Raw genomic sequence first — 25,012 nt, 5'->3', positions numbered from 1 at the left:
ATTCCTGCTCAGAAACTGCTCACTTCCTTAAATTGTCTTTTTTCCCCCAGCGTGAAATGTATCCATTTATAACTGCCTATTGCCTGTTCTATTAGCATCCAAAAATGTGGAAGGCCTCCCAACCACCATTTCTGCTGTGTCCTTAGGATGTGCAGTAAAAAATATAGACCTAACAGTTTATGTTATAGAATGGCTTTATTTACTTTGGTGACTGTTTATAGTTTTTAAATAAAAGACTGAACATTTTCTTGAGTCCTTCATTTCTGGGTATGCTTAAGACATTCTTAAAAAACAGAGAGGATCCTAAATCAGCTGAAGGCAAGGTCCAGTCACCTATTTGATTACATGTTGATTTATAATACATTAAATAGAGAACAGCTAGGAGAGCATCTTTTACAGGACAAATTGGCATGAGATAAGCGGGAGATTATTTATTTTCCCTTTGTTAGAACCCAAAGCAAACCCAGATTATTGTTTGACACTGTGTTTTTTTGACTGTTTGTTCAGAACCACAATGAATCCAAATCTTCACTTTGAGTTTGGGGGCAGATGCTTAGAGTAAAAGGGCCTCAATTTTGATATAAACTTTTTTTAGTATTTTGATTCAACTGGTATCAAAGGAAAATCTAATTTCTCCCAGAAAGGGATTCCTTGGGATTGAACTCTGCCATGTATTAATGAATGCTGAAGAAACTTCTTGTCCCAAATTAGTCTCGATTATTTCCTAGGGTTGTGGGTTTATTCTCGGCCCACCTCCCAAGACTGGGGCTGCTCAGCATATACCCCAGAGATCATGTGTATAACACTAAAATGGCCCTCAGATGTCCCAAAGTGGTTGATATCAGTTGGAGAATTTTCTATTCATGGTACTTATCTAAAAACCTCTCGAATTTTTCTAAAATAATTGTAACATCAATGTTTGTTTTAAAAGGTAAATGTTTATTTTCAAAATAAGAGACTGCAGTGCTAATTCATAGAAAAGAAACTCTAGGTTTAGAAAAATGATTTTCATATTCACCATTCTTCCACCTCATTGGAATTGCATGCTGTAGTTGTAGCTTTTGTGCTCTAGTATGTAAATATGTCTGTAGTCCCTTCAAGCATTGGTCTCAGCAGAGAATTTGCTAAATATATTTGACCTAATGAAACCAGTTATGGCTTCCCACTTAGGTTTTCGTCTTACAGCTTTATAGAACTATATAATGAAATAACATGGACTTGCTGGGTAATGGAATTAAAGTGCTCTTGCACAATTAGTTCTGCATAACCCTCATTCATGAAAAGGTGCTCCTTGCTAGACAGAAACTTGCTGATTTCCAGTATTGTTATTTTTGTCTAAAGTTCTGTAAATACATGCTTTAATGTTATCTTTGAGAAATCTATGTAAATTATATAGTCTACAACATAGAGACTGTAAATTCTGTGTTATATATGTGCCTAGTGCTCTGTTGGCACCCAATAAATTTTAAGTAACAAAATTGATAATCATAGCCAAGGCATATTTTTCTTCCAAGCTCAAGACAGGATGTGACTATATACTAATGAGACTCAGTAATAGAAGCGACACATGAAAACTCGTCTCATTACTTTATAGTCATGCCATGTATGTTTTTTTAACCATAAAGTGACAATAAAAATGATTTTTTAAATGAGAATGTTTTGGATAAGTGACTTCTGTCCTGATCTTAATCACTGTGATTAAAGCATTAAACAACAGAGAAGCACAATGTTCTTTTATCACCAAAACGAGCTGCTAAGAAGCAGGAGCACAGCTACAGGGTTAACCACGTGGGTCATTTTGACCAAATAGTAATAAAGGAGAAAAGGTAGGACAAGGGCCATAAAAAAATTATAAAGTGTTTTGGGAGTTCCATCATGTGGCAGGCTTCATTGGATTGATGGGTGGGGGAAGGCAAAGTGGGAAGGGCTCTGTGGAGGAAAAATGTCTTTTAATTAGAGACTTTAAGGGGCCGTAGATATTTGACAGACTGTATAGTGGTAAGGAAGAGAGAGATTATAGATTAACTAGTGCAGGGCTTACTAGTAAGAGATCAAAGTTATAAACACTTTTCACACAAACAAAATGCGTGGAATAAAACTTGAAGAATTCCAGGGAGGAGCAAAGTGAGTTAGATGTTGGTAAGCAGAGAAATGGTTTGGCCACTAAGAGAACCTAATGCTCCACAAAGTGTAGTCTGGAATTAAAACACAAGGCTGAACCACATTTGGTTGAGAGGGTTCCAGAATCCCTTGACTGTATACATTATAGCTTCCCTAAACTCATGAGGAAAATGTTTAGCCTTTGCTTTAGAGAGGATTCACTGACTTGAATTATCAGATATTATGCCCTGTTTACAGCTAAACTGTGTGAAAGATAACGCTAGCCTAATTTTCAGGTTGACCCTTTAAACAGATCCACTCTTGCAGAGCAGTTGCCTGGGAACCGGCAACTTTTGAGTTAAGCTTTGGAAATTGTCAAAAAAAAAAATAACTTAGTGAAAAAAGGGAGCTGAGGGCTTCCCTGGTGGCGCAGTGGTTGGGAATCCGCCTGCCAACGCAGGGAACACGGGTTCGAGCCCTGGTCCGGGAAGATCCCACGTGCCGCAGAGCAACTAAGCCCGTGCGCCACAACTGCTGAGCCTGCGTGCCACAACTACTGAGCCTGCGTGCCACAACTACTGAAGCCTGTGCACCTAGAGCCCGTGCTCTGCAACAACAGAAGCCACCGCAATAAGCCACCCTCGGACCACAACGAAGAGTAGCCCCCGCTCGCCGCAACTAGAGGAAGCCCACGTGCAGCAAGACCCAATGCAACCAAAAATAAAAAATAATAAGGAAAAATATTCAACCTCACTAATAAGCAAAAACTTATTTGGGGAAAAGTCACAGTCCATAAAAATGCTCATCATTGGAAAAAAAAAAGGGGAGCTGAAAGCTGCCACCATCTAATAAATACAGAAAACACTTTTAAGTGTTGCACACTTCACTCTCTTGCACATTTCTTACAGAAGCATATTTTATGTGGTGCATAATTATTGTTTCAGTGGGGAATTATTTTTTCTCCCCAAATTCATGGATTTCTTTTTCCCACTGAGACTAGATTGCAAGAAGAGAAGGGATGAAGAATGGTAGATTTGTCTACCAAAAATCTAAACAATGGCTTTAATTGCCTCTGGATTTTTTTTAACAAATTTTTTTACTGTGAAATACAACACCACATATAACAAAGTGCATAAAGAGTAGAGTTTATTATGTAACAACTGCCCAGGTCAAGAAGTAGACCTTGGTAGTCCCCCTCCTTCCCAGGCCTTTGTCCCATCTCAGTCACAGCTTCCTCCCTCCCCCATATCAGTGACCACTATCCTGATTTTGAAAGCAGTCACTCCCTTTAAAGGTTTTTTTGGTTTTATCACCCTTCCTCGTACCTTATTCCCCCAAGCAAAGTCAGTTCTGTGCTCCCACTATACTTTTTTATTTCAGCCATTACTCCCACATGTTGTATGTTGGTTTACATCTGTGAGCTCAACACCCCAAGTCAAGCAGACTTTGGCATCTACCGATCCTAGGTCTGAATCCTGGCTCTATCACTAAGTAGCTGTGTAACTAGGTAACTCAGTTAAAGCTTTATGCATCTCAATTTTCTCATCAGTAGAACAAAGATATTACTAGAATTAGTTTTATAGATAAAATAAGGTAAATATATCTGACAGAATGCCTATCACATAGTACAAGCTTAATATGCTATTATTGTACCATTCTTTTAGAAAACTGTGGTATGATTAAAACCGGTAATATGTGAAGAATCCAAGAATTCCTGACACACAGGAGATGTGCACTGTTTGATAAAATGAATGTTCATTAAGACCCTAAAAACAAGAGCAATCTTAAATGCTGTCATAATATCGAAGTTGGAACTAAGAGTAAACTATAAGCTCAGACACTGTGGAGGGACCATAAATTAGGACACTTTTCAGAGAGCAACTTGGCAACATCTATCCAAATGAAAAATGTGTATATCCTGAAATTCAATGTAACCTTGTATACAAAAAGATTGGCAGGGGTAAGTCACACAGGGTGTTAGTTAAAACATTGTTTCTAGTAACCAAAACTTGTACATAACTTAAAATGTCCATCAACAGAAGAACACGATATAGTCCCTATAAAATAGAACATGGACATGACTATACTTATTAAGGGAACTAGAAATGCACAAGTTTACAGGATATAATTCATGTGCTGGGGAAAAAGATCTGTGAAAACTACTTTCCGGGAGCCTTAAAAAGCATCTTATAAATGCATTGAAGCGTTTGGGAAAAATAACTTTCTGATGGTTCTCTTTGTAGAGACAAATCAGCTTAGGAAAACAATGGAGTTTTAAACTAAATATATTCAGTTTTAAACTGAATTTAAAAAATTACACTTCAAGTGTATGTATATATAATTACATCTTAAATTTTAGGGGGAAATAAAAACTGATCAAGATATTCTACTCACAGGAATCAATTCCCAGAAAATAATCTGAAATGGGTACAATTTATGTATAAAGATGTTTACATCAGTCATTTAGTACAACTTATATTTTGCTAATTTTATTATTTATATTAGTAAAAATAGCTTAATATCCAATAGTGGAGGAATGTTTTAAGTAATGGTATATCCGTGTAACAGAATACTATTATAGCTATTAAAAGTCATGCTGCAGAATTTTTCTTAAAATGGAAACTTCTCAATACATTAAGTGAAAAAGATGTTACAACACAGTTACGTGCAGTTTGATCAGTGTTAATAGTTGTTACCTTTAAGTGGTAGGATTACAGGCTATTTTTCTCCTTTTGTTTTTAGGTTTCTTCCTTCTTTTACAGATTTTTTAATTTACTAAATAAGCTTTTCTAATTTCCTACAATGATATGTAATTAGGAAAAAATGCTATTAAAATACATGCGTATAGCTAACTCCCCTTGCTTTACAACTTGGACATTTACGTTAACTATGATGCTAAGCCTAACTACTTTGGTACAAATCCAAGAAATACTGCAACACATGTTTGGAAAGAGTTTATGTGGTGAAAGTCACCATTTCCCAGGAATCTTAATAATAAAATGTTAAAGACACTACTTTGTTTATCAAAAAAATTTATTAGAAAATATTACATACTACATATCTGTTTAATAAGAGTATTGTTTCAGTAGACAGCACTCCATCCTCATACTACAAACAATGTCTCACGGACCATGGAGCAAGCACTGTGCTTGTGAAGCTACATCTTTTGGATGGAACATTCAAGCAGTACACACTGTGGCCATTTAAAGGAAAATAATGGAAAATATATAATTACCAGAAGAGAAAAATCAAAAATTTTGGAATGTTAAAATAACAACTAATTTTAGTCTCAAACTTCTAGGCGTCACTATAGCCTAAAACATCAGTCAATGTGACTAGGAAGTTAAAGAGACCAAGGTTTCAAAGGTTAATACTGAATCTTCATAAATAACAACAGGAATCTGTAACCCCACAAAATGTTTTTAAGTTTGCGCACATGCAAAATTAATGTAAATTTCTGATAAAAGAATGGGAAATGTTAAAAAGCAATGTATTTTTTTAACATAAAGCATGCACTTTCTAATACATTCTTAAATATGTCAAAGTTGATTCTAGTCCAGTAATATTCTTCATTAGCTATTCCAATTGCAGGCCAACCAGTACCCCAACCAGACACAGAGTAGAACACTGTTGTTACTCAAGAGAGGCGGCATTAATTCTTAGCGCCGCTACCAAAGATGTGAGACTTTTAACTCTTGACCACAACACCTATTTTTCTTCAAAACTTTTAAACATGTTCGCACAAGCTAAACGGTATAAAGCAAATTTTAAACTGCCATCCAACTCCCAAATGTCACTGAAAGAAAATGTCGGAAAAGTATGTTGTGTGATTAATCAATTTAGGCAATTTGCTACAAAATTTTCTAAATGTGAACCAGCTTTAACCCAAAATAGATTAAAAATTCACACAATTGTTCCTAGAGTTCAAAACTGAAACAAATGAGGTGTGCATTGATATTTAAAACACTGTCTTAATATTTTATTAGAAGAAATATACTTCCAAAACTCTTTCCCCATCATAATCTAAACACAAACTTTAATTAAAAATATATATAAATCAGTAGAATACCATACTACAAATGCCCAGAAATGCAGAATAAAGATCAGAAACTGCTTGGAAATATTTCTACCGCTTTTGGGATTATACTCATAATCTAATAAAGATTATGAACTAGCACAATCATTACTGGGGCCACTATTTCAAAATTCGCCTATCAAAGCTTAGCACCAGGAGAGTATTATACACATAAAATTGAGAAACAGATAACCTTTACTTCAGAAAAGCACAGTCCTAAAGAGTACTGCTTTCACTATTTAGCTAGAACAAGTGTCAGTCTGTCTCACTGAGGCACAGATCCATCTTTGTGCCATTAACATCTTATCTGAAGTGCTTTCCAGTTATTTGGTATCTATTGAAAACTGTTACTGGAATGAAACAGTTTATCATGGAAATAATCCATTTTTTCTTCCAAGATGCCAAATAAAATAATAAGACTAGAACATTTTAAACTTACCTTTAATAAAAATAGTACTAAAAAAAAAACCAATCTCTAGTCCCTGAAAGCCTAACCAAGACTCCATTATTTAATTCCTCTCCTTTTTCCAAAACACCAGTTTTAATGTCTAGAATTTCGCAACATGGTTAATGGCCACCATATGGTCACCAAATTAACACTTTATTCACCGTAAAGCATTTGGAGATTTCTAAAATGTGAGAATAATTTCATTAGTGATTAGTCAGATGAGCAACAACCTGAAAGCCACTGAAGCAAGTGTCATGATTCTACCGTAGCCACAGGAAGGGAGGGTCGCTACTTAAAAGCAATTCTCCAATTGGCACAATCAATTTACCATCTCTGATAAGTAGAAGATATTATGGAAGAACATAATTTTTACAAAGTCAACACTTTCTCCAAACAGGTCTTCTAAATTCAACAGAGCTTAGACTGCCGAAGTTGTAAATCTAGCAAATCAAATTGCTTCATCTCAACTGAGGGAAAAAAAGGCACAAAAGAAAAACAAGCAGCATAACCTTTATTTGGTGATACAATAGGTGAACAGTGTTCTAAAGTTTTGAACACTGAATTTTACTCGTGTGATAATTTGTTTTCTATCTAAGCAATTTACTCAGATGTGTGCTTTAAAAATACACAGTAGGAACCCTGCAATTGGTATGTTCTGTTATTAGAAATATTTTTCATGGTAATACATTATTTATCTGTATAATTAGAGAGAAAAATCATAAAGATCATACTTTATTTTTAGCCTGACAGAATAAATGTATTATATATATCTCTTCCAAAACCAGTGCACTCAGAAGTTCCTCATTTATGCACTCCATTGTTCAAATCAAAAAGCTGTACATCTTCTTCCAGTATCCACAATATAACACAGTCCTTGTAAAAATGCACATTCCTTTAACCCCTTTACTTTCCCTTGAATTTGTTTTTATTTTTGGGGGGGGGGGTGGAAGGGAGGAAAAGATATAGAAGTTGCGGTGCAGAACTATATTTATTTAGAGCAAAACATTATATCCTACATTAAAAAAAATAATTTTATCAAAACCAAATTTCAATCACAGTTATGTATGATTTTCCATTAAAGGTACGTGTTGAAATTGCACTTTGCAGGTATCTTGATAGTGTCCTTTATAGTGCTCCCCACTTCAGCCTATGTTTTTATCAGCAGACACAGGTTCTTCCAGAGTCTTCTTTTGGCTTCCCTTCCGTGAATATTTGTATTTGTCTACATAGGCTTTAACCAGATTTGCCACTTTAGTAGAATTTACTTCTCCACTCTTACTATGACAAACCTATAAAAAAAAAAGAAGGGGGAATATTTTTCTCATACTTAAACAGATTAAAGGAAAATGGAAAGCTTTATGAAAAACAAATACACCAAAGAGATAACCAGACATTTTTTAATGTTTCATTATCTCCTGTTGGGTACATGTTTCGTGATCTCAAAAGGTAAAAAAACAGACAAGAATGGTAGAAGCTACCTCTTACTATTTTAATTAATTTAATTAAGCATTCCTTTATGAAAACAGGCATGTTCAAAACAATATGTACATAACTCCACTAAAGCTATAACTTACTTTATCTACTGCTTTCCGCACAATCTCTTTATATTCTTCCTTGGTGATATCTTTATTTTGATAAAATGGCTTAATGGCCAATTTTACCTCCTGTGCTGCTTTTTCTTGAATTTGCAATTTCTGATAAGAGGAAAATGTATAATTATTATTTGCCCAATCACGTACTTTCAAAAAAATTCTTTAAAAATATAGAATTGAAAACACTGTACATTTACATTATTGCAAGGAACTATTCAAATATTAGTGTTACAAATACAAAATAGTTATTTACTAACACATACCAAACATTTCTAAAAATAAATATGAAATACTACCAGTAATTCAATTGGCACCAACATATTCAGACAGAACCCTTTAAATAATATTAGAATTGAAGACTATCAACAATAAATTCCCTTCACCACTTACACAATAGAAAGCTGTTATTTTTTCATCTTTATCATATACAGAATTAATGTAGGTTGCTCTCAACTTTGAACTTGCCTTGTCTGTCTTCGAGCTATCTGCGCTGGCTTCCACTGTAACACTTACTTTGCTTTCTGCCAATTTTACAGCAGCATTAGAAGCTCTGCTGTGACTTGATGACGAAGTATTACCAGAACTTGGTCCCTGAACTGTTCCCATATTTCCTGGGGCTGCTGTCGGAGCAGGCAAGACTGGTGTACTCATGTTATTACTTACATGAGAAGCGCTAGGAATACCCTGTTTTAAAGAGTTATCATCAGTTAATGAATTACTTGTACTCAACAGAAGTCTTTTAGTCACCTATTAGAAATAACATCCAAAAAAAAAAAAAAGCAATCCAATACTTAAGTACTTAAGGGAAATGCATATTTCAGGTCATTTATATCTAAAGGACTCTGAAGAAAAATGAGTAACATTCTTAAACAGAGCCCCATTTAAGTATTTCATGATGACTTTTAAAAAACATATATGTATTGTAATGTTCTGACAGCAACACTAAAACCAACAAGAAGCAGAGCAGCATTAATAACAGTATCTTTCCTACAAGGCTCTTGAGAGTAGATGCCCCCCCTTCAAAGATGGAGGAAAGTGAGACAGTGAAGTCAAATGACTTGCAGTGAGTTGACAGCAGAAAAAGATAAAAGATTCCAAATTCCCACTCCCCTGCTCTTCCAACTCTTGCTGTCAGGATTCTAGAATTTCTGAGATGTAGACATGAAACTATAATCAACACAATGTTTATAGATTATTATTGAAATTCTTCTATATTTAAGAAGTGCCTCAGAGGCACTTTTTTCAGCATGGTAAATTCATGAAAATGAAACACAGAGGGTAATGGACAATGAACAGCTTTATCTGGTGTTTGAACGAAACAGTACAAGGTTTATCACAGTACCCAATCACAACAAGTTCCCACCCCCTAGAAGTCCAATAAATCAGGGAAAGTGTCCACCACTTGATTCTAGTTTGGCTCATAATTTGGTCTTTTTAACCTGACCAAAAAACCTGTTTGGGTATCAGCAATAGCCTGTATGTAGCTCAGATCTGATACTATGCATTCAGTTCATTTTCTCATTTGGGAGTGGGAGGTTTGGGGAAGGACAGTGAAAAGGGGGTTATGAAGGTTTACCATAAACCTAACGAAATAAGTCACTGTGTATGGATATTCAGCCAGGAAGCCCTTTCTTGAACACCTGTCCCTAATAGCTAAATGTTTACAATGGCTATGTTGATTAAACTTGAGTTGCTGAAAACATACCTGCAATTGCTTTCCATCTGGCTGTGAAGCAATGTAGCTGACTTGCTGGGATGGAGGGGGAGGGGGTGGTGGTGGTGGTGGTCCCTGAGATACACTGGTGGGAGCAGCTACCTGCATGAGAGGTACTCCTGTGTGCAGATGCAAGGGCAGCTGAGGATGAATGTTAAACGGATTGCGCTGGAGATTCATCATAGGAGCATGAACACCCACTGGATATGGGAAGATATTCATAGGCTGGTGTTGTGCATTCATTTGTTGCTGCATTACATTCATTTGTGGTTGCATCATATTTATAGGTAGCTGAGAACCATCACCTTGTTGGTTTGTTTGGTCTTTTAGGTTAGAATCTATCAAAAGAAAAAAGGCTTATGAAAAAAAATCATGTTACAAATTTCTTTAGCCAGAGAAACAAAGAACCACTGGTTACAATAAAATAGCAATTAACAGAACGCCTAAACCAATACCCAATTATTCAGTTTAATCCTGTCATTCCTAAATAATGTGGGTTGATTTTCTAACTGAAAGAAAACATTCAACTAAAATTATTTTAAAGCATAACTTTACACAATAACATTGGTCAACACTCACAAAGAATCAGTAGCTCAAGAAACTTCCTAGTTAAAGAAATAATCACATAAAATTTAAGATTACTAAATTAGAAGGTTAATCACTTTTTAAAAATCTGCAACAGAGTTTTTCTTGCACTGTTCCCAAGAAAAGTCAAGGAAAGATAAATCTTTTTTTAGCAAAGTGACTTATTTATAGGAAAACAATGATCAAAAAATTTCAAGTGCAGGGCTTCCCTGGTGGTGCAGTGGTTGAGTCTGCCTGCCAATGCAGGGAACACGGGTTCGAGCCCTGGTCTGGGGAGATCCCACATGCCGCAGAGCAACTAGGCCCGTGAGCCACAACTACTGAGCCTGCGCGTCTGAAGCCTGTGCTCCGCAACAAGAGGCCACGACAGTGAGAGGCCCGTGCACTGCTATGAAGTGTGGCCCCCGCTCGCTGCAACTAGAGAAAGCCCTCGCACAGAAACGAAGACCCAACAATGCCAAAAGTAAATAAATAAATAAATAGAATTCAAATAAAACATTAAAAAAAAATTTCAAGTGCACACATCTGATATAAATGAAACAGAATTTAAATCCTGCATAGGACTATCTCAAATTCTTCTACTGTAGCAAATTATACTTAAAATATTTATGTCTTTGGCAAGGTTTGGGGCAGGCATGGGGTGAAAAAAGAAAATAAATATTGAAGTGTATATCTATTATACAATACAAAGTGACTTGTAAATAACTGGGATTCACTTTAACATAAAACTATAAATAGGGATTATTTCAATTCACATAAATAAGGTATTAAATTTATAATCTCTTTCTTCAAATAAAAGTGTTGATAAATAAACACGTTACCCTGTTCAGTTGTTTCCTCCTCTTGTCTCATCCATCCAGACTGTGGACCTGAAGAATTCCTCCCTCGTCGTGAATAGTAGTTTTGTACATCTGCTGGCAGAGTCCTTCTCACAGCCCAGCTAGATGCAGATGTCCACCCCGACCTATCTGCCGGTGTATCAAATGAGAACTCTTGCTCACTTTTCCGTTTATAGGGCTGCTGTTCCACAAACTTGAAAGTCTCATTCCCTGAACTATTTGAATTCCCTGAGAGGGGTTTTCGGTTTTGCCACCTGTTTTCATTTTGATCTGTGTAGGCAAAACCACCTCTGTAAGCGCCTCTGCCACGGTTACCTCTACCACGGTTCGACATCCAACCTGAACCAAAGTTTTTATTCCAAGAATTCCCTGAATTTTCATTTCTATTTTCTTCCCAATGACAATCTTTTAACTTTTCTGGATTTCTGGTCCTCGGATCAGGTCCAGAATTTATTTTTTCTGTTACCCAACTGGGACAGTCATTTCTATGTTTGTCAGCAGAATCTGAATCATCAGCATCTGGACTGATGTCATTTTTTTCTTTTCTTGTATTTTCATTCTGTTTCTCTGAGTCATTCTTTCTGTATCGATCATTTCCTCGTGGACATCTCCAACCATCATTTGCCCATCTTTCCTTCCATCGAGGAGAATAACTGACTCTGTCATTTCTACCAAATGATGAACTCTTACTTTTTGTTCTAGATCTTGATGGTGACCTAGAACGAGATCTGGACCGAGACCACCTTCTGGTTCTCCTTTCTCTATCTCGATCTCTCTTTGGCCCATCTCTATCACTTTCTCTTTCTCTGCTCCGGGACCTGGATTTTTCTCTTGGGGAGGAATCTTTCAGTCTTGACTGAGATCTTATGTTCTCTCTAGAAGTGTCTCTTTTTGGTGAGAGTGATTCAGATCTTTTGCCTTCCCTAGTGCTATCTCTTTTTGGAGATCGAGACTGAGATTTCCTCCTTTCTCGTGGGTCCTTTTTTGGGGACTGAGAACGAGATTTTCTCCGTCCTCTTGCAGATTCTTTCTTGGGAGATGGTGATCGAGACTTCCTGCTTTCTTTTCCAGTTTCTCTTTTGGGAGATGGAGACTGAGACCGCTTCTTTTCTCGTGCAGTGTCTTTGTTGGGAGACCAAGTTGTAGATGGAGAATGAAATCTAGATCTTCGAGTACGAGGCTTTTTGGCTTTATCTATCGTATCTATTGGGATTTCAGATGGCTGAGACACAGTTTCAACCTTTTCATTTGAAGGACCAGAAGATGACATATTCTTTTGGGAACTGTGCTCCACAGAATTTTCATTCAATTGTTTAGCATCAGCACTTACAGATGGTTCGAGTTCAGATTCATTCTGGTCACTGCAAAATGAATCACATTCCATAGGTATCATTTCATTATTGTCCTCACTAAAATGCTTCTGAATCAGTGCAACATGTGTTTTAGGCAATTCTGTAGATCTGGGATGTTCAACCAGAGATTCAGTCTTTTCTTCGAAAGATTTGTCCAATTTGGTGTTGAGATTTTTTTTTAATAAATTGTTTTCAGAGTCTTGAATACTACTGAAATTTTCGTTCCCTGAAGGATCACATGTTGCAATTATTTCTGCATCTTCATTTTCAACATGCCCAAGCAAATGAACCTCTGAGCTCTCAACAGATTTTCTGTCCACTGTTTGTATAATTCCACCCTCAGAAGATTCTAATTTGGGGCTGTCAATAAGATGTTCTGTTTTTACTGTAGAATCTTTATGATCAATAATTTTTACTATAGGACTCTCCATAACTTTTTCTTCATTAACTGCTGACTCTGAATTCTCAGGGATCTCACCTTGGCTTGATATAGGTTGGTGTAGTTCAATTTCAGATCCTGAACATGTAAGAAAATCATTTGGAAGATGATCTGTACATCCATCAGCTTTTACTTCTGATTCTGAAGGTAAAGTTATTTGGTCTTGATTTTCCAGTGGGTCACCTCCTTTTTCAGAAGTATTCTTAGAAATCTCACTTTCCAGACATAAAATATTAGCCTCTATACCTGTATTCTCAACTTTCTGAATTTCCTCCTCCTCTCCAACTAGCACAGGAGGATCCTGGGTACCAGATTCAGAATATAAAGATTCTACTCTTTCCTCTGTATCATGGGTCTCACTATGTTCCTCACTTTTTTCTACTGGCTCACTGCAACTTCTCAAGCCATTAGCAGACTCATTTTCTACATTCACCTGCACAGTGTTACTACTTTCTACATCTGATTGACGTTCTTTCTCTAACACAGGTGGTATGTCAGATTCTACTATTTCTTCATCTACTGAATCACTGGAAGATGATTTTTCAGGGGGAGGTACAGAGCTCCGAAGTTTCTTTTTCAGTAAAGGTGGTTTTCTTCCTCTTCTTACAGACTTCCGTTTTGGAGCCTGCCTTGTTTGCTTTTCTGACTCACCTGAAGAGGAAACACTTACAGATGGATTATTACTATCTGGGGCATCACACCCAGAATTATTTGATACTGGGGACCTCTGAGACTGACTGACTGGTTCAGCTCTCGTGTTACGTGTAGATCTCCTTGTAGGAGTTGTTGCTGCTGGTTTTCGTCTTGATCCTCTGGTGTTTGAGGTACCAGAAGTTTGCTTCTTCTCTTCTCCTTCTTGAGTATGTGCTAATGCATATCCTTTGCAAGAAGTACCTAATAATACATGTTTTTTAAAAAGTAAAAAGTGTATGTTTCAAAAAATGATAATAGTTTGGCTTAAGCTTATTTTAGCATAAAATAGACAGCTATAACAGAGTGAAACAAAATATACTTGTGAATCAAATTATAAATAAATGCATAGCTACTAACACCTGAGTAATACCAATTTTTTAATGCTACTGAAATGAGTTATCCCAAGATTTGAATCCATGTGAGCAATTTTATAGGGAAAAAAACAAAAGAAAATGTTTCGCCTGATAACTGCTATTTGCTTAATGAATCACTAGGCAAAAGCAAGAGACAACAGCTATCCACAAATAGTAAAGACTCAAACTATTTGTTCATAATTAATAGGAGATATTACTTTAAAGATCTATGGTTTGAACACTGAAGCCCTAAATAGAAAGGAGACTTCTAATCAGTTCCTCAAAGACATGAAGCTGTAATTTCTTAAAAGGAATTTTCTAGTTGGGACAATTTTAAAGTCAAGTCACTGTACAAATATTTATAGAAATATCTAGGACTTACTATCTATACCTTATTTTACACTTTTTCTAAGTCATCAACATTCATACTTTTTATGAGACTGAAAGAGGCTAATAACTTTTTTAAACTAGAAAGAATTTCAAAAACTTTACCAAAATTTTCTAAAGATACGGTACTTGTTGGAAAAATAGTTCTTGGCAACACAGAGGAGGAGATGAGAGGAAGCACTTCTGTTTCAATATTCCAGGGTATAAAACTAATTCTGAAAATTCAAAAAAAATAAAGACATTTTTGTTTAAATGGTTTAAAAATTAAACCAGCAATTTAAAGGTACTAATTTTCCAAATCAGGTTAGCGACATTAAAATACAGGGTGCTTAAATTATTTTTTGCCAAATAGCTAAAAATGTAAGCTCAAGGTTACTCATTGTTCAAAGATGGCTACCAACTGGCTGCAAAAAACAAAAACAAAACAGAAAACCTTTTAAAAGCATGTTTTTTGATAAATTAATAGCAAAGGGAGATCAAAGGCAACTTAATACATTACAGTTGTTTCTTGATTAAAGAAGTTAATGCAATACCTTGTCAAAAATTTATTTAGCCTTTTTTTTCCACCACTCTAAAAAATAATAAATTTGGATAATAAAATGCAGATAAATAAAATACACAAATGAAATGCACAGATTTTAAGTGCACAGTGTGATGACTTTTGACCAATGTATATACCTGTATAACCTCCAACCCAAACAAGAAATAGAACATTTCCGCCAGCCCAGAAAGCTCCTTCATGCCCCTTGCTCCAGCCCCCCTCCACTTCCAGGCAACCAAAGAGATAATTTAGTCAAGTTAATCAAATCAGGTTTTAAAGAAATTATCAAGGTCAAAGGGGAATCAGTCCATACATTTAAAAAAAGTAACAAAAACTGAAAGTAAAACTACATCACTTGAATTTTGAATGTGATAAACATTATGGATGTTTATCACATTTTTTATTAGACTTCTTTATGTTTTTACAGCATATATCAAGGCCAAAAACATCAAAATAAATACATTTTTAAAAAGGAAAAAAACACCTGATTTCTATTGCTATGTTATATTCTAAAATTCCTCAATCTGAGGATGATGGCTCTTCAAGGTTCCCAGGGTCTCTATGGACCTGCTAAGATGCCAAAGTTTCTTCATTCACAACCAATCCACCCTCAGCTTCTTCCTACTCTGATTCATATTTTGTTCAGTCAGGTCTCATAACAAAAGACTATCTCACCCAGTCTAAGGTGAGATTCTGGAGTAGGAGGAAAGAAGCTTGAAGAACAATGTGCAACTTGCACATGTACAAAGAAAACAGCTCTAAGAAAAGGTTTCATATTATACATATCTGGACTTTCTAATTTTACTTATGTTCCATTGTTATTCCTGGAGGGTGAAGGCCCTTTGCAGAACTGTATTACAGTGATATATAAAAGTTACAGTATGTTACAGGAATGAATATAAAACTCTGGCAAGGAACTTGGTCTTTACATAGGAGCCTGATTTAAGTATACATCGTGTACCTACCAATGTGTTAATAGCTTCAGAAAAAACTAAGAAAGAAAGGGCTAGATTATAGAAAGTCATGAATGCCAGGGCAAAGTAGGGACTTGATCCAAGTAGTGATTTAGAATAACATGGTGGAGATGGGAAGTGTCATGATAAAATCAGTGCTTCAGCTAATAGCATACAGGGAAGACTGGAATGGAGGAAAAGATAGAAGGATGGAAGATCTGAATGCTATTACTCATAATGAATCTTATCATTTGGATGCTCTCCCTGTTAAAGTAATCATATATCTACATTTATTAAACAAATAAATAAAATATTCTTTACTTTTCAAGGGGTTCTTTAAATAGGGCTTTTCATTAGGCAACTGAAACACCAAAGTTGAATCAAACAAAACTTTCTTAGAAACATACCCATTGAATAAGATACCTCTGTGCCTTATTAATGATATCTTATGCACATGTTAGCATGTAGACACTTTAGTAAACAATTTTTTTTTTACCTTCCAACTCCAGGTAATGTATCAGGAAACCATGACAATTCCAGTTCCTGTCTCTTCTGCCTAATCAACGCACTGATTTCATTGACTTCTATAAATTCTGTACTAAAAGATAAATTTTAGACCCTCATCAGAATTCCAAATATTTAAGCCCAGAATAACAACTGGGTTATACCATAAATAGCAGAAGTTTTTATACCTAGCATTATAAATCACATTTTTTTAAAAAACAGAACCTTTTCTATTTAAAAACTTTCAAAATGAACTCATTCCTAAACTAAAATTTTTATATTATAAATCTAAATTGTACTAATCTGATTCATAAAAATAACACTTGAATTTCTATCTTGACAGAATTTTTAAGAAGTCAATTCAGACTAATATCCTTATTACTGAGAGAAAAAAGCAACACTACTTCTATCCCATGAACCAAAGTTGCAGCAAGTAGTTCCAGCCAAAATTCTAGGTGCAATAGTTTGCCATCTGAAACTAAGCATAAGACAAAAGAAGAAAGTAAAGGAAGGCATGGTTATTTTTGTAACCAAAAATGGGTACAGTTCAGTTTTTCAAAAGGCTACTCGGATGTAATTGTTTTCTTTGGTACCTTGCCAACCTCTAAAATTAGATCACAATCTTAATCTGTCTCATTCATTCAACCAACTCCATGTGATTTTAAAACTCCAACTTAATCTTCAAATTCCACAAATATCTACTCACGATCTATAATGCCAGTTACTAAAGGATTCAAAGATGACTGAGTCTACTCTGAAAGTGTTCTGCTTTATTAGGTACTTCCCTCATCATTTAACAACTAGCCTACTTCTCTATCACATAAAAACCTTGTGTAGAACAACTAAATTTATTATTAAGGAAAAGGAAGACCACTAGCATAGGCAGTTAGAGGGTCACAAAGTAACAGGTTTCCCTTTTTTTATTTGCCAAAAGAAACAAAAACATAAAACAAGGTGCTTTCATAATGTTTGTTGAGCCAAGTTTAAATTTCTACCAAAAGTTAACTATAATAACTAAAATATCAAATATAAAAAGCATAAATTAAAAGCAGAAAATACTAACCGGTAAGCTGTACTGGTAAAAGAAGATTCGCCAGTGTGACTACTAGAAGAGAAGATATTGGAGAAAAAATTTCTGAAGCACTGATTCGTACACGGATTTGATCTTTGAGGCTAGAAAAGTAAAGAGAGGTTGGTGTTACAGCAAACAAAATCTTTCCATAATAGGCAGGTAATATTGGGTTAGCCAAAAAGTTCATTTAGGTTTTTCTGTTAAATCGTACTGAAAAACCCGAACGAACTTTTTGGCCCACCCAATAGTTATATTTAAATATTTTGATATACCTGAGGCACTAGAGTTATGTACCAAAACAATAATAAACTGTTATTATCTAAGAAAAATATTTTTCTTTATTTCAACAAACCTTATTTGTCTTTATTATTGCATTTTCTTTTCCTCCCATTTCACTGTATTTAGAGTTTCCTGTACAAAGACACAAAAAGATCTTGCCTTAATTTTTATTTTAGAAGGTTTTAAACGAGTATTGATACTGGCATATTGACAAGAGAAGGTTAAAATGTGTAGAAAAGTTGTATTTAAAATAACAGTACTTGCATTTATATAATTTTTTTAAATGCTAATTTTATCTTGTTAAGCCACAGACAAAAGGAAAATATAAGAGGGTGCAATACAGAGAACTAGTGAAGCTGTAAAATTGCTATGCTCGGAACAGTAAGTATTAAAATTCTAGTCAATATTTTCTGGCACCATGTGCAAACTTAAACCGTCTTATAATGAAAAGCATATAAAAGAAGTCAAATTATTTAATATCAATAATGCACTTAATATATCCTTTCAAGTTATGACCTAAACAACAGGTACTGTTAACTCACCTCAAGTAGAAGCTGACCAGGGGAACTGGGGCCATCAGCCCTTGTCAACCATAAATTACCATTTGGCCACAGTCACCAACTTCAATTAAGTACCTTCCCCCTTCCTCCTCAAACTTTATAGAATTAGGAAAAGTAGAAGTGTTGATTAAAACAGCTTTCTGCTATAGCAATGTTTTTGGTTGTATTGCTTACGACTTATTTTTTGGTTTTACCTGTCCCATCTGAAAATTTATTTCTATGGATACATACTTCCAGGTTAAGGAAGATAAAGGAGGAATTGTTTCTGCTAACCACAAAAATTGTGTTAACATCTTTATAGATTACTGCTCTTGGTTCTTCTTTATCATCAAACCTGTTATTAGTCATCTCTACCTATCAACACACTTGTCTGCAATAAACTGCTGCTGGTACTGCCACTGCTCTCTCCTCAGAACTCTGGGAAAAGTTTACAGTACAATCAACAACTGGTCTTTCAATCTCCAGCCAAGCTTGTCTCACAAAGGCCCTACTAACTTTGTTCAAAATAAATCAACCTGACTGACTGGGAGGCCTGTTTCCTGCCACTGCAAGATTGTAGGTATTTTGGGTTTCTTCTGTCAGTCCAGTTGGTAACAGTCTACTTTCTACTTAATAACATACTAATTTCCTTTTAAGTTACTATATAACAGCTGTATGGTTTCATGCTATTATCCATCCTTCACACATGTCCCACCCAGAACTGCTGTAACAAATGAAATTTCATGCTGGGGAGAGGGGTGCTGGCTGAGTTCCAAGAACTTATTTTCCTACCCTTTGATGTATATTTAAAAGATGATACTGATTTTTTCAAGTGGTTAAAGAAGCCAGGAATAAAAATGTGTGATAGGTACCCAGCCACATTCTTAGAAATAACAATTTCCTTAACTAGACCGAGAATTGCTGTGTTGTAGCTACACAGTATTTTTTATGTCCAAAGAGTGCTAAGTTGTTCTCATTCAGGTTTCATTCACTCAATACTGAATAAGTACATACTGTTGACACAGCATTCCTTCACTTGGAAGCCTACGTCAAGAAGCCACCACAGATGAAATGCTCTCTGTGGGAAGAACTGTTAGTTTTCTGGCCAATGCTAAGTATGAAAATCTCGTCCAAAAGCTATTTCACATATTTCTGGGTAATTCTCAGGTGATTATGAGCAGCTCCAATGGTGGATTTGTCTAAACTGTAGTTTACTAGAGACCATTTCACAAGTTCATTCTACTGATCTATCCTTTGGACAGCAGTGATACATCTTTTCATTTAATTTTTATCAAAGTAATGTATGTACATACTTTAAGAAGTCAAACAGCATTTCTAGACTTATTAAAAAAAAAAAAACTACAGCAATCCCCACTCCTGATTTCAGCTCCACCAAAGCACTCATCAAATCCTTTAGCTGTTTCCTCTCATATTTTACCTCTTTATTTCTAAATAACATGCTTATACTACTCTACCTTGATTTTTCTGGTTTCAGATACTTTCCAATTTTTTTTCTATAGAAGATAAAGACTTTTGCTCCTCTACCCTAATGTTCTTTTTTTTTTTTTTTTCCCGTATGCGGGCCTCTCACTGTTGTGGCCTCTCCCCGCGGAGCACAGGCTCCGGACGCGCAGGCCCAGCGGCCATGGCTCACGGGCCCAGCCGCTCCGCGGCATGTGGGATCTTCCCAGACCGGGGCACAAACCGGTGTCCCCTGCATCGGCAGGCGCACTCTCAACCACTGCGCCACCAGGGAAGCCCCCTAATGTTCTTTTGATATATCAACATTTGACATAAGCAACATTACATAACTATAACTATACAGACATTCTCAGCTGAACCATGTACTGAATTATTACTTTTCTTGCACAACTTCTTGCTTGTCCTAGGGATAATGACTGCTTTGTTTTCTTTTTTCTTTAATTATATTATCTATCATTAACTTCTACAACAAAAGTATAAATCTCCTCTTAATACACTCAAATACATCAATTCATCCATCAAGTTTGCTCCCCACTCTCTTGGAAATACTCCTTTTGTCTTGCTCCAATCTGAACTGACAACTCTCTAAACGCTGCTGTTCAACCGCCATTCTGAGACTGTCCTCTATCATCGTCAGGATCCCCTTTTTTCCTGGGTCGAAACTTATTTTCTTATTTTTTTTCTCCTTTCTGTTTCTTTTAGGAACTCATTTTCTGAATCTCACATTGTTCCTTTGTTTACTTTCTCATTAAGTGACACATACATATCCTCCAGTATAATTATGAGAGAGGATGTGTGAGAATGAATTTTTGAGCTCTTATGTATTTGAGAATGTCTTTATTTTGCCCTAACACTTGACTGATGGTTTGGTAGTGTACAGAATTTTCTAGGTTAGTAATTGTTTTCCCCAGAATTTTCAAGGCAGTGCTCCACTGCTCCATCTGTTGTTGCTGACAACATTCTTTTACACATGGTCTATTTTCTCTCTCTAGAAGCTCTTCAAATATTGTTATATGCAGAGTTCTAGGATTTTATAAAGCACTTAGTATAGTTCTTTCCTCATTTACTAGGTATTAGGCTAATTATCTGGATACTCATACTCTACTATTCTGGGAAATTTTCTTTTGTTATATTTTTCTTGATAAAGTTCTCCCTTTTATTTTTCCTTTCTGGGATTTTAGTACTCAGTACTGGAACCTCATGAACTAATACCCTATCACCTTTTTGACTTCTGTCCCACTTTTTGAGGTTTCTAAGCTCATCTTCCACTTCTGTTCAATATTTTAAACTTCTGCTATAATATTCTTAATTTCCAAAAGTTTTTTTTTTAGTCTTTTCTTGTCTCACTGATGAAATATCCCTTCTCTTATCTCTGAGGATATTAATTTTCAAGTAGTTCCCTGTTTCCCAGCACTGGGTTTCTATCAGGTTCCTTTCCTTTGTCTCTTTATTGATCTCTATATTTTGGAGGTTCCCTCAAATCTCTGGTGATCCTTGATTGTTTGTGGGACACTAAAATACTGATTGAAGATGATGTGGATGGGTGGTCAGTGCCTTTCAATGGCTTTCACTGTAAGGTGATCAAGCACAGATCTGGCTGCTTCATTCAGAGACACCCAAATGGAAGTATCTCCAAGTCTTTTAGGCAAGACAGTATCCTGGAAGATACCTTCTATCTCCCACTTTGGGAACAAGCAAGATTGCAAGTGCTTTGGGAAATGATCATGGGTAGGGAACTAGAGGCCTCAACATCTGACTTAATTTCCTTTTCTTTACTCTGTTGTTTCCTCTACCCCCATTTGTGCTACAGTTTAATCTGGTTCAACCACTCATTCTAGAGAGTAAGCCTACAGTCTTTGCCTGCATAGACTCCTTCCCCTACACTGGCCAGAAATATGCAGGATAAACTTCTCCTTTAAAAAAATTTAACCAATTCTGTTTTTCAGCACAACTGCATATACCTGCTTTCAGAGATAATAGAGGCCCCCAGACCCAAGACTAAGGTTCTATGGTACGTGAACTGATTTGATTCTTAACCCCACTCTCTCCATGAAAGGTTTGGGCTTCAGCTTTCTGCTAAGACAGTTTACCATTCACCTCAAACAACCATTTTCAAGCTTCTATTTTATGGACATCTCTTATCTGCTGTCCCTTCTCTCTAGTTCTCTTATCTTTTTGGCTTTAAATTTTTATTTTCTTTTCATTCCTTTATGGTCATTTCCATAGGGTTCTAGGAGGGATAAGACAATTAAACAGGTGCTCAATCTGTTATGCTTAACAGGAAGCTTATCTCTCTTTTTTGAATTCAGTATATCCCAAAAGATGTTTCATGAGAACATTTTTTTCTACAATACGAACCAGTATAACAAAGGCTCTGAGCTTAGAGCCTAGTACTTGGCAGGCACCCAAATAAAGTTTGATTAATTGATTCCAAATTAATAGAGCCATAATTAAATGGATCTAGCATGTACCTAAGAAAGTACTCCATTAAGAAATGCCTTAAAGGGGGATACTTTTTATAAACTACATCAATTATAAACTATTAGCCCAAACCAAAGATTATTATGTTCCTTCCAAGAACAAAGTACATAAAGGAGTTTAAATTTAAAAAGAAGTATGTAGGGAGGGTGGGAGGAGGCAGCAAGAGGGAGGAGATATGGGAACATATGTATATGTAGAGCTGATTCACTTTGTTATAAAGCAGAAACTAACACACCATTGTAAAGCAATTATACTCCAATAAAGATGTTAAAAAAAGAAAGTATGGCAACTCATTTATCTAGTATGACTGAAGAATGAAAGTGATATTTTCTTAACAAATTCTCCAAAAGGTATGCTGTCTAATCTTTCACAATACCACCAGTGAGGAACACCATCTTCATTAAACGAAGAAAGTAAATTAAACAGTTTATATAATTTTATTAGAGCCACAGATGATTTAACAGAAAAACTAGTACAAAACCAAAGTGGCTCAACTTCCAATAAAATTATCTATTAGGCCTGCTGAAGTTTTAACTAATGTTATACTAATAATTTCTAATCCAGATAAAAGAATTTCACAATTTCATACACTCTATACATTAGTTTGAGTTTGTATAATATAAAGATAATAACTTAAGGGAGAAAGTCACACACGAATGTTCAAAGAGCAGCCCCTTCCCACTTTGAAAAACTTGAAAAAATTAAAGACACTAAACTGCATTGCTTCTGAACTCTAGCCAAGCAATCATAAAAAGACAGATAGTATTTTCTCAAGAAGTTCTTTCATAAAAATAAATTTAAATTATCCTTTGGGGGGCTTCCCTGGCGGCGCAGTGGTTGAGAGTCCGCCTGCCGATGCAGGGGACGCGGGTTCGTGCCCCGGTCCGGGAGCATCCCGCGTGCCGCGGAGCGGCTGGGCCTGTGGGCCGTGGCCGCTGGGCCTGCGCGTCCGGAGCCTGTGCTCCGCGACGGGAGAGGCCACGGCAGTGAGAGGCCCGCGTACGGCAAAAAAAAATTATCCTTTGGGCACCATGGTTCCTGCTCAGTCTAACTAGGTAAATACATTAAAATGTTCTTAATTTGCACAACTTCCCACTAACTCTACCTTCACCTTAACTGTCATCTTAGTTCCTTGCTCAGTCATCAGATGCCTACATTTAAGAGTCCAAGGTTGCTTCTCTTTTGCATGATAGGTTCATTATTGCCTCTAAACTTTGAGACAATTACATGTAACTTTACAGATTCTCTTGGTCTTCTAATGAGGTAGTTTGTTAATAAATGATATCTAAGAAATCTCAATGTGAAAATTAAAGGTTAAAACCCTTAAAGGTTCTATTCCTATAGTTATGATTTATAAACTTTAGCCTGAAAAAAAAACAAAAACAAAACCTGTTCTCTATTACATTTCTGAAAGGAAACACAAAATAAAGTTAATTACAAAGTTAATTGGTCTGCTAAGTAGGGAGCAGTCTGCTATTTATATCGAGCCATTAGAAAAAGACAATAATTTGAGTTATAAAGCTTGTAGACAACCACAAAGTGAGAGGCTTAAGGTGAGTAATATTAATAATATCATACTTTAGCATTATTCTGCAGTGATAAGAGGCATTAGACATAGAGTCAGAAGACTGGATCAAATTCTGTCTGCTCCAACTGTGTGATCTTGGCCAAGATATTCAGCTTTTTAAAATTGTTTTAAAGTTTATAATTATGAACAATTTTGAACATTCCATAAAGTACAAAAAATGACACCTACAGGGCAGATTTAACTGTTCACATTTAGTTATTTTACTTTTATATTAATCTTTGTTTCAGTCTCTTTGCCTTCAAGAGAAAACTACTTTCCTAAAATTGTCTTTTATTTTCAAGCATCTTTTTATTACTGAAGCTTTCTGAAGTTTGTTTGCTGTCTGTTACAGGCATAGATCAGTTACCTTTTATCATCAAGTAGCTACAGCCAAGAACAATCAAATACTAAGTACTTAATTACCATTACCACTTTGTATGATACCCTGGAAAATGCCATACAGAAAACACAACTATTCACAACTTAAAATCTTACTAGAAAAAGAAGCCACAAAACAAGCTAATATACTTTATTTCATTGAAGTTAACTGTAAGAACTTGAATTATTTTATGCACCACTATCAGGGGAAAATGGCCAATTAAATTCTCATAGTACATTTTTTTTAATTACAGAAAATTTCAAACAAACACAAAATAGAGCAAATAGCATAATGAAACTCCATTATACCCATATCCCTGCCTCCACAATTATTAATTCACATCCACTGTTAATTTATCTACTACCTTCTCAAGTCATTTTGAAACAAATTCTAGACATATCATTTTAATGCACAACTATTTCAGTAAATAACTCTAAAATATAAGTGTTCTTTGGGGAAAAAAATAACATTAATACCATTATTACAAGTAAACAAACAAAAAAGCTCCAATAACTCCTTAATACCAAACACCTGAAGTTCAATTTTCCAACTGCCCTTAAAGTTTTATATATATATATATATATATATATATATATATATGTATATATGTATATATATATATATATATATTTTTTTAA

The 25,012-nt window shown here is 35.5% G+C and overlaps 2 protein-coding genes across 2 annotated transcripts in view; one reads left to right on the top strand and one right to left on the bottom strand.

The window, feature by feature from the left end:
- The window catches only part of ARID2 (AT-rich interaction domain 2), a 171,469-nt gene extending 171,223 nt beyond the window's left edge, over positions 1–246 (top strand). The window contains exon 22 of the mRNA XM_007463831.1: positions 1–246. This exon is cut by the window's left edge and continues 1,342 nt beyond it. The gene's annotated coding sequence lies outside the window, so the exon portion shown is untranslated.
- Positions 247–7,117: 6,871 nt separating this feature from the next.
- Positions 7,118–25,012, bottom strand: part of SCAF11 (SR-related CTD associated factor 11) — a 71,933-nt gene continuing 54,038 nt past the window's right edge. The window contains exons 7-15 of the mRNA XM_007463830.1: positions 18,000–18,058; positions 17,639–17,748; positions 16,568–16,669; positions 14,683–14,792; positions 11,336–14,038; positions 9,921–10,267; positions 8,681–8,899; positions 8,198–8,317; positions 7,118–7,912 (exon numbers count right to left, since the gene is read on the bottom strand). Coding sequence (XP_007463892.1) covers positions 7,766–7,912; positions 8,198–8,317; positions 8,681–8,899; positions 9,921–10,267; positions 11,336–14,038; positions 14,683–14,792; positions 16,568–16,669; positions 17,639–17,748; positions 18,000–18,058 — 3,917 coding nt within the window. The 3' untranslated portion in view covers positions 7,118–7,765. The remainder of the gene's footprint in view (positions 7,913–8,197; positions 8,318–8,680; positions 8,900–9,920; positions 10,268–11,335; positions 14,039–14,682; positions 14,793–16,567; positions 16,670–17,638; positions 17,749–17,999; positions 18,059–25,012) is intronic.

The sequence above is a fragment of the Lipotes vexillifer genome, unplaced genomic scaffold, assembly GCF_000442215.2.
Source record: "Lipotes vexillifer unplaced genomic scaffold, Lipotes_vexillifer_v1.1 scaffold1587, whole genome shotgun sequence".
NCBI lineage: Eukaryota > Metazoa > Chordata > Mammalia > Artiodactyla > Lipotidae > Lipotes > Lipotes vexillifer.
This window is presented reverse-complemented; position numbering and strand designations above follow the sequence as displayed.